Source organism: Sinocyclocheilus grahami, unplaced genomic scaffold, assembly GCF_001515645.1.
Source record: "Sinocyclocheilus grahami isolate Dianchi unplaced genomic scaffold, SAMN03320097.WGS_v1.1 scaffold257.1, whole genome shotgun sequence".
Lineage (NCBI taxonomy): Eukaryota > Metazoa > Chordata > Actinopteri > Cypriniformes > Cyprinidae > Sinocyclocheilus > Sinocyclocheilus grahami.
The window spans coordinates 998,287-1,009,153 of record NW_015505436.1 but is presented as its reverse complement, the minus strand read 5'-3'; the positions used below and the strand labels follow the sequence as shown (position 1 = coordinate 1,009,153).

The 10,867-nt window shown below is 37.9% G+C and overlaps 1 protein-coding gene and 1 long non-coding RNA gene across 2 annotated transcripts; one reads left to right on the top strand and one right to left on the bottom strand.

The window, feature by feature from the left end:
- Positions 1–2,454: 2,454 nt before the first annotated feature.
- asb15a (ankyrin repeat and SOCS box containing 15a) lies at positions 2,455–6,674 on the bottom strand. Its single transcript, XM_016290267.1, has 10 exons — positions 6,621–6,674; positions 6,083–6,187; positions 5,936–5,973; positions 5,645–5,776; positions 5,093–5,251; positions 4,776–5,021; positions 4,481–4,652; positions 3,715–4,243; positions 3,004–3,157; positions 2,455–2,897 (listed from the first exon to the last, which is right to left on the bottom strand). The coding sequence occupies exons 2-10, from the start codon at positions 6,181–6,183 to the stop codon at positions 2,725–2,727; spliced, it is 1,704 nt and encodes a 567-aa protein (XP_016145753.1). The 5' UTR covers positions 6,184–6,187; positions 6,621–6,674; the 3' UTR covers positions 2,455–2,724.
- On the top strand, positions 5,912–8,420 carry LOC107598832 (uncharacterized). Its single transcript, XR_001610605.1, has 3 exons — positions 5,912–6,193; positions 8,014–8,119; positions 8,312–8,420. It is a non-coding gene; the product is annotated as an uncharacterized lncRNA (long non-coding RNA).
- Positions 8,421–10,867: the final 2,447 nt, after the last annotated feature.

Below are 10,867 nucleotides of genomic sequence, written 5' to 3'. Positions count from 1 at the left end.
ACTTGTAACACTATGTCTTCTTTGTAAGTATGAGTTTTTACGCTGCCTCGATACTTGAATGTGGGATTAGAGCAGGCTTCTGGGCATGTGTTAGATACACTGTTAGTCTAGTCTGGGAAGCTGGTGGAGGAACTTAAGTGGAGGAGGGTGCAGGACAGTGTATCAGCATATGATGGTGTCTCTCTATAAAGGACACCAAGATTAGCTTGCAAGAAGAATGTGAGTTCATTTTGTAGCAGTGAGACCTGTCAGCAACTGTTGGCCAAAAATGACATAGGAACTGCCCCTTAGGGATACCACTAAAACTAATCTAATTTGTATTAAGTTACAAGATTCAAGATGCATTAAGATTCTCATGTAACACAGTTTAACCCCCATCAATGCCAACTGTTTTGAAGTTAATAAGCACATACAAGTTTGGTGACCAAATATACTGGATTTATATACTGCTACCTTTTATGCTCAGCTTGTCCTCCAAAGCAGCTGTGCAGATACCAGAAAACCTCTGGAGCTTTAAAATCGATATTACATATTTGTGCAGTAAGTACTTTTCCCAGATTCTTTTCAAATCCACTGATTGTTGGAAAGTTACCAGCATGCAATATTACAACATTTTGTTAAGGAACCATGTAAACTAGACAGTTCAGGGCCTCCAGAACCAATGAACCAAAGCTAATTGAATGTGTATAACCTAGCAAACAGGACTCAAACATTGCAATGTTATGATATGCTCACATTTTTTCAAAAGCTATCCATCTGTAACCATCTCTATAAAATGAAATGATCAGATTTACTTGAACAGGCACAGATAAGTATACAGTAAACTATAAATGCCTCTAATGTTTCTGTGAGTTTATCACAAGGTTAGGTGGTGAGTTTCTGATAATGCATAAGTCAAAGGTTTTTGCTTGACAGGTTGCCAAACATGCTTGTTGATGTTAACAGGGCATAAAGCTATAAATGGATATGACCTGCTTTAGTTACTTCAATTGTGACAATGCAGAACCATTCTAGAACCACAGTTTAGAAGCACTGAGGTGTGACATGCAATCTTATGTTCATTGTAATAGACACAATAAATACCCCTTGTGTATGTGTTGATAAAGTGCTGTATTAAAAGTTAAAATGAAAACAAATGGAACATCTTGATTGTACACTAGTAGGTGGTACTGAGTGGAAAGCAGTCTGACTTCATAGAACAGGCATCAACCTTTTTATTTTTATCTGATAAAAACATGTTTTTGTCAGCTAGAACATTATTTCATTGCACAAATAGCACCAAGTAGGGCTGGGTATCGAGTTCGATACTTTTTAGGCACCGACCGAAATGCCTTGATACCATCAAGTATCAAAAAAACGTCTCGTCGTTTGGTACCAAATTTCGATACCTAAGGGGTGAATCTCATCAGTGTCAGTGAGCCAACAAGCCTGCAGCACTAGCCCGGTGTGTTCGACTAGAGGCGCGGCGCAGATCGATCAGTGTTTGACATCCGCGAGAGCGATTCTAATGCGTGCGGAAGCAGTCTGCTCTCTTTATCTCTCGTGATACTGTAATACACCGATCGGTCTTCACAGTCAGTCTGCGTCAAGTCGAACACACCTACTAGTTAACACCGGTTAACGTCCCAGCCCCCTTAGATGTAAGGCTACTTTATCACTGGTGCGTTTATGTTCTAAAATGAAAACGATCCTGGTCATACTAGCGTTTCCACTATGTTTCAAGCTGGCTTTCCACTATCTCCAACAAATGACAAGCAACAGACCGGTCATTCAGTCATTCATTTCCAATGGAGAGTAGCGCGGGAGCTGCGTGGAGTTCCGATCATATGCAGATGTCCGTTCATACTAACGTTACACGACCGAAAGCGCGTTCTATGTGACCATTCATGCAAACTGTAGCATCATGCTACATAAGACAATAAATAAGATTTATATTCCGCTTTTACTCAAAGCTCACTTTAAACCACCATCGAGTGTTTGTAATAACTTCCGATTGCGGTCTGTGTGTTTTGGCCATGTAATGTTGCTTAAATTAAATATGATATTACCTCCTAATTAGTCAGAGCAGCGATCATGGAAGAGAGAACACAAGCAGACAGCGCTGGAAGCTGCTAATGCTCATCAGTAAATCAGTGGAAAATAAATAGAAATCATGATTATGTCTGAGCTATGCGTTTTAAAACGAACACGCACTAGTGTAAATGTAGCCTAACAGATGTGTAAACTGAAGACTATTTGAGCTTTATTAAAACTATTTGCACTGATTTATTGTGTTGGTTACATTTTGTTCTTTTGTGCAGTGGCTCAGGAGATGAGTCTTTGAGTTTGTATAAACATCAACAAGCTGAAAAATAAAAGCAAAGTTTTTTTTTTTTTTTTTAGATAATGTAATCTTGTTCAAATTGATTTCATAAAATTGGTATCGAAAAAAGTATCGTTCAGGAACCGGTATTGAAGTCAAGGTATCGGTATCGATATCGAAAATTTTTGAACGATACCCAGCCCTAGCACCAAGACATTGCTTTGGAGGCAAAGTCCTTTGGAAGTGATGCAAAATTCACATTGTAGTGTTCAATGTGAAGTGTTAAAAACACTTAACATTCACATTTTTAAGTGTTTTGAACTCATGATGGACAACTAGCGAAACCTCTGGTCATGTCAACCTCATGTTAATTTGAATAAAACTCAAAGTGCTTTCTCCTTAACCTTTACCCTGAGAGACCATCACTCCTGATACATGATTCGTCCATACAAATCATATTCTTTGTACATCAAGTAGCTTTTCAGTCCTGGTGGGAAAGGACCTGAGTTAATGAACTTTGGGTCACCCAACCTTAGTGGAGTCATCTCTCTCCTGATGGCAAGTCTGCATTGGTGTTGCAGTGAACGAGGATTTCCTGGGAAAGTCATTTTTTTGTGATATGTTGTTATCTAATGCAATTGCATCCATATTTTTGTAAGTATAGCTGAAGTGTCCATGCTAGAATTGTTTATGCTACTCACCTAATATTTCTGATATTTCAGCCCACTCTTTATGACTCTTTAGAACCATTTTCAGCTTGGAGCAGATGAGAACATGATTGACATAGTCGAGGAGAACCCGCACAGCTCTTCCAGAGAACTGCACTAGCCAAGAGACGCTGATGAAATCACAAAACTACATGCAACAGATGATAGAGACAGAAGTAAAGATACATATGCCACATATATAGATAAAAAACAAATTTCCTTCAGAGGTAAGTAAGCTTAAAATGCATTAGCTCTGTTCCAAAACCTAGTGAGTTACCTTGCTATCTACTGTTTATGATTTTTAACATTTTACTGTTAGCATGTTGCTAAGCTAGCTTTAGCATAGACGTGCAAAGATTGGGTCAAATTTGGAACACTACATAGAAACTGACTTAAATTGAGCCGGAGACTCAACTCGTGTTTGATTTCAGTAGCGTGTCCTATTAGCATGTTGCTAAGATAATGCTGTCAAAGTAGCATAAAGTCAGTTTAAGTTGAATAAAAATACAAATATTGGGTAAAATACTCAATTTTGGTTGGATACTTTTAAGAATTGAAGGATTTATACACAAAAACATTTCTCTTGCTTTGTTCGCCATCTTGGGTTTATTTTTAACTGAGTTATACATTTGAGAACAAATGTCTGGAATGTGCATACGTTGGCAACTTACTAGGTTTTGGAACAGACATTATGGGTGAACTTACTGGAACCTTCTCACTGGTATGTTCTGAGGAGCGACCCCATGTTGAGTCATGAGGACAACAGAAGCATTTTTCTGCATCATAACCACTGTTTAACAGCAGTCGCATCATCATCTCATCCCTCAGGCAGTATTGTAAGGCAGTGGGAAACACTGTGTCGTTGACCTCTGTGAAGTAGCAGTTCACATCTGCTTGGCTGGCCAGGAGAATCCTGACAATCTCATACCTCCCAGCTCTCACCGCCACTAGAAGGCAGTGCAGGGGATCCAGGTCCGTTTTGGCTCCTGCGTTTAACAGCAACTGGGTGCCGGTCACATCTCCATTGGAGACCGCAAAGTACAAAGCGGTCTTTCGCATATCTCCATACTTCTCAGAAACATGTGTGTCTAGAAGAGCGTTGACATCGAAACCTCTGTCCACCAGGAGTTCCATGCATCGGACATGGCCTCCATCTGCAGCTGCATGAATTGGGCTCTGGCCTGAGAGACGGAGGGCTCTCCTTGTGGTTACTGGGATTAACATTCTTAAGGCGCTGTAAAGAGAACTAGATTTGAACATTTTCTGAAGAAAATTAATGGTGGGTCTAGTTACGCCATAACCTTCAATGCCTATTTTAGGAGTTAGTGGCGAATTCCATTAGATTTGTTGTATAAAGGCAAATCTTGCAAGGCTAATGCTGTCGATTTCCAATTCCAAAGTCCAGTTTAACTTTAGGTAGAGATCGGAGTGACGAAACTAGCAAAGGATTAGCATATTTTGTAAAACTTACAGGTAATGCCCTTTGTACGCTGCACAGTGGATGGGAAGCTGTAAGGAAAGATTTGCGATGTTGGGATCAGATCCATGTTGAAGTAAAAGTTCAATGCAGTCAGGATTGCCAGAGCCAGCAGCATCATATAGCACGCTGTCTCCATTTGGCGCCTGAGCATTTACATCGCCACCTGTTGGTGTGGAGGACATCATGGTTTAGTGTTAGTTTAATATAAATATGTAAATTTATAATGTGAATCTGTATAAACATTCTTATATATTTTTTTCTAGAAACATCGGTTAACCAGTATTACCATAGTGAATAAGGATGTCCAGCGCCTCTGCTTGTCCGTACTCTGCCGCAATCCCCATGGGCGTCACTCCATGCTCATCTGTCTCCGAGACGTTCCCTCCATGTTGCAGCAGCAGCGTAAGAATGTCAGTGCAGCCCACCTTGGCCGCCTCATGAATGGCAGTCCACTTTTTAGGGCAGGCTTGGTTCACAGATGCCCCCCGTGATATAAGTGTAAAGGCGATTTCAAATGAGTCTGTTCTTACAGCTCCAAAACAAAACACAAGAACTTTTTATGAAGGGACTAAAGACACTAAAGAAATTGCAAATGAGACCTACCCAGTAATAAAGGGGATTCATTTTTGCTGTTTATTCTGTTGGGTGAAGCTCCGTGCTCAAGCAGAGTCCTAACAATCTCCACCAGCCCAGCTTGAGTCGCCAAAATCATTGGCGTCTCTCCATCTGCGGTTTCCTCCTCTAAACGCAACCTGTAAGAACCTTTTCAACCACTGAGTGTTGTATGAACGTATCAGACTTGAAACTTGATACAGTTAATTGTAGTCATTTTGTTTTGTTCGTTTGGAAAAGAAACAAGCGACCATTATTTTAAATGAGTCACTGAATTATTCACTCAACCAATTTGTTCAAAAACCGTTATTAATTCAGGAACTTAAACAAGTGACTCTTATCAGTCATTGAATCATTTATGTAAATGATTCATTCGGTTTCAGTTCATTCAGTGTATTGATCTGAGGCAATGGTTGATTCTGCTGTGACATTTGTTTGGGAATATTTTAACTGGCAGAGCAAAATGGGTCAAAGTATCTTGCAATATTGTGTCCAAAATGTAAGTTAATCAGAATTAATTTCTTGTTTTTTGAAATCGCTCACCATAAAGGACCATCTCCAGTACCTGCACAGATTGCTGGACAGCAGCTCTATGAATTGGGTACCACCCCTTGCTATCCACCTCAGTGAACGCGGCAGGATAGTCCGACAGCTCCTGCAGAGCAAAGAGGTCACCTGTGGGGCCAGATAAAATTACCTAATTGATAATTAGGTTGACAATTACTTAGCTAATTATCATCATTTAACAACTTAGTTCAATGAAATTAAATGATGTGTATTTTCCCTTTAACCTAATTGTTTTACAGCAAGCGTAAAATCTGGTGGGAATTTCACCTCGAAATATTGCATCCAAGATCTTTTGATGTTCCACACTGGATTTATTTGCAGGATAGAAAAAGTGGATGGTAATATAATGTTTACTAAGATATGTTTGCTTTATTTCAAGATTCCAAAAGGCAACTTCTTATGTGAACATCACACCTTCCGAGAGAGGCGATTTCTTTACATGACTCTTCAATGCTCAGTTGGATTGCAGCATCAAGAAGGTCATCATCCTCATCTAGGTCACCTGATGGATCCATTTTCCTGGAGGTAAATAAAAACCTTTTATGTGAACACATGGAGAGTAATAGAATGTTTTTATTCACATTGTTTGTGATCTGTTATAAAAGTCATCTTTGATGTCAAGTGTATTCTCAGAATAGTTTAATATGACACTTTAGTCATATAACCAAAAGGTTGAAGTGACCACTCAGTTTCTATAAAGACACTTCTGCTGTAGTTAAAAGGAATTCACTTCGTCTGTCTTTCAAAGTAGCGGTTTTCACAGAAACACTTACATTTTTACAGTCCTCACAGCCGAACAGGCATATTTCAACACTTATACACAGCTGGAAACTAACTTTGCGTTAGTTTCAAGGAAATGCTGAACTAGAGCATGCACAACCGACACTTCGTCCGCCACTTCCAATGAATCATTCACACTTCACCGAACAGTAAACAAAGGCTGTAATCTCACCTTGTGAAATACAGTTCCAGTGAAATCACGCGTCTCTCACTGCTGTGCAAGTACTTTAGCTACACTCAGTCTGAACTTGAGTGCCCCCCTTCCCATGCTCAAAACAGCTACAGATATGCATCTAAATTTGGCGTTCACCTGCTCTGGTCTTTGCCATGCACACCATTAAAGTCAAATGACCACATAATCGCTTGATTTTTTTTATGTGCATTAAAATACATATATTTACACAGCTTGCAAATAAGCATCTGTAATTTGAAATTAATAATTTACAAAATTACAATTTATTTCATGTTAATACAGTACATCAAATACAATTACTGCATTGCCAACAATTTGTCAACGTTTGTATACAGTCATACAGTATACATTTTTATTGCCTTCTATAAATGTAATTGACCCATACAGAGTGCAGCTACTGATATACTGTATACAGTGCAGGCATAACTTTGCAGCTGGGGAAATCCCAGACTCACTGCATTATAGCCACCATGTGTTCAATGAATAACTAGAGAAAACAATCTTGGAAAGTCTCGCAGTGGCTTGAAAAAATTCTTCAATTGTCTTAATGTTTAATCTTTTACAAGTATTGGGCAATGTGCTGGATTTCGACCTACATGGTCAAAACAAGGAATGAATAAAGGAATAAAAACGGGAGTTATGAGGTTGGATTATGAAAGAATAACTACGAATGTGAGCGTAAATATAAATTTGAGTTTACAAATTAACAGCATGTTTATAAACAGTCTTTGAAATTTCAGGTTTGGTGATTATGAGTGTTTGGTTTAAAACTGTATTTAAAAATAGAGGGTGGTATAGAAAAAATAGAGTGTACAATTGGAAAGAGTAGGATAATAGACAATGACAAAAATAGAGCTTTGTTCTGACTCAAAGCATCTAGAAGGAATTTAGAATATGAAACAAAGTATAAATGACAGCGTAGCAGAAGAAACCTTCGTAATAGCGCACTGTCAAACGGACATATGAAATGACATTTTATTTAATATTCAAGACAGTTACAAAATCATTTTAATCACTGTACTATATAGGATTCACCATATTGCATGAATACAATTAACATTTTAAAATGCTATTTTTGTTCTAAAACTTGATCCATAAAGTACGAATTTGGTATACAAACAGTTATTGTGTAAAGAAATTGTTACATCAATTAATTTATGTAAATGACAATAATGTACAGTACATAATACAATATGTAACATTCAGTGAAAGAATATTCAGACAAGAAAACTTACATTCATTGTTATAGTTGTATTGATTAAGTCAGATCATATTCCTTGTACAGCAGGTAATTTTTAATCGGAGGTGGAAAAGGATCCATTATAACGGTATTACAGAGTCTTTTAATGGTCATGTGTTTTCTGATTTCCAGACGACAGAGGTGCTTCAGGGATCATGGGTTGTCTGGAACAAATTCAAAAGCTATTAGGCTGCGTTCCCTGAGACTAGAGAACCATCGATCTGTTGCTAGAGAACAGGTACTATTCTCACATGCATTTGGTCATTTTGAGACTCTGAACTGTAGTTTGCAGAAGTTTCTTAATTTGACCCAGAATGAGAGTCCCGTATGTCATAAAAAAGACTGGCTGAACAGATAAATAATTAAATGTGAACCCAGTGAACTCACTCAAGATGGTGTATATCTCTTCCCACTCCTTTTGTTTCTCCAGATTGGATCTCAGACGTGAGCAGAGGGGGACGCGGCTGACATAGTCCAGTAGGATCAGTACCGCTCGTCCCGACAGGTCAACCAGGCAGCACGGACTCATGAAGTCACAGAACTCAGATGTAATAACAACATAAACATAGCAATTTAAATGTCATAATATTATTTTAGTAATATAAAATAAATGGTAACACGTACAATAATGTTCAGTTAGTCATTGAACTTGGTATCATAATTAACACTGAATAACATTTTTGACAGCATTTAATATTCTAGGTTAATGTTTATTTATAAATATTTGTTAATTCATGTTCGTTCATTAATTAATATTCATTTGTACAACTTTAAATGTTAAAGTATATATGTAGAAATTTTAATTAACCCAGATTAATAAATGCTATTTTGTGACACCTAATGATAACAAATAATTTTTTTAGAATATATTACTAAATAAGTAAATGTTCAATTATAGTGTCTTTATTCTGTTCCAAAACCTAGTGGGCTGCAACCAGTGATTGCTATATTGAACGGAAAGAGACTGAGAACTACAGCCAGCTGAGGTGAGAAAAAGTATTGCAAAAGTATCATAATCCATTACTTTAACACTATTATAATGCATTACTTAATTTTGAAACAAACTTGACGGTTAGACACCAACCGAACGAAAGTTGTTCATTTCCGATGAGAGGTGGTGCTTGAGCCATTTTGAGTGAAAGTGACCACTAATGCAACAAAGATCAAATTTTATGCAAATGAGCAAGGGCACAACGATTGGCAATAGAAGAAAAGACATTGGAAAGGACATTGTTGATGTCATGTTGCTAAGATAATGCCAAAATACACTAATAATCACAAAAAAATATGTAGTGCACAAAATATTAGGAGAAGCAGTCTCATTTTAAAGGGTTAGTTCATGCAAAAATGAAAATTCTGTCATTAATTACTCACCCTCATGTTGTTCCAAACCTGTAAGTCCTTCGTTCATCTTTGGAACACAAATTAAGATATTTTTGATGAAATCCGAGCGCTTTCTGACCCTGCATAGACAGCAACGAAACTGACACGTCAGTCCCCGCTGACAAAAATATCTTAATTTGTGTTCTGAAGATGAACGAAGGTCTTACAGGTTTGGAACGACATGAGGATGAGTAATTGATGACAGAATTCTCATTTTTGGGTGAACTATCCCTTTAGTTACATAGAGCTGTCTTTGGCCCTGTTTACACCTGGTATCAAGATGCGAATAATGAAATGAAAAATGTGACAAGCACATTGTGTTCTTACCAGTCCTGATTCTACCACAGCCCCCCAGCTTTCGCCATAGTTTTGCAGCTATCAAAGCAAAAACGAAAGCTGCTGCTGTCCATATCATTTTCCGTTGTCTCCTTTAGCATTCATAAGTACATTGTGTGAGTGTATTTTGCAATTTTAGATTGAAAGATCAGAAAAGGCCCATACATATTCCCCCCTATCAAAGAAATCAGGAAAGTGGTCAAAAATGGTTGAAAGTGGACAAAAGAGACAATCGGCTATCTTAATACCAGGTGTAAACAAGGCCTTTCTGTACATTTTGCACTACTGAATAAATTTACAATCAGTATAATCAGGTATATTTCGCTTGAACCTGCGATCTTCGATGACAGTTTTTAACCTGGCATAGTGTATTCTGGGATTTCTCTCATGACGCTTCCTTAGAATTTATCTAAAACAAGCCCTGTGTTCAAATATGCCGCCTTCCGTACTATTTGGTAGGCAAAAAAAATAGTACATGAGCTGAGTAGTACGTCCAAATCATAAAACAGCTGGCAGAAATTACCCAGATAACCTACTACTTCCATCTGTGCACAACTGATGGACACTTTACTATCCCATGAGGCCATGAGACAGGAGTTGTGAATGGCAGTGAAGTGACACAACTGGTGCTGTAGGTAACATGATAGTGAGAGCATGGCAGTTGTAATGCGTCGGAATGTCATTCATACTACACCCATTCATACTATATCGAACATGCTTTTAATAAGTCACAAAGTAAGTTTCAAACCAAATGTAGTATCTACTATACTATGCTGCTATTTGAAAAAGTGGTTAAAATGCGTGTAAAAGTGTGCTTAAAATATTGTCTATAGCTATGTTTCCATCCAAAGATGCAAATTTAACTTATGCGCTGGAATATCGCATAAAACATTTGCGAATAAAGCACCGTTTCCATCCATTGAGTCAAAGAGAACAAAATCATCACTTCCTGATAAACTGGCACTAAATATCACTAAGAAAAGTAGGAGAAGCCACTGAATATAATAATTTTCATATATGATAAATTACTTGACGAAACACAATAAATGCGGTTATTGCTTTTCGGAGGTGAATGCCAGCTGTTTGTGAACACCGTCGTGTTAGACAATTATACAGAAATACTTTGATGACGCAAGCATTTCAGAACGACCAAAAAAACATTTCAGATGTGGTGCAATGAGATTGGTCCACTGGTTAGTTAAGTTATCCCGTCCCATCACGCAAACTCACATGACTTTTTTGATGCACATGGTGGAATTTATTCGGT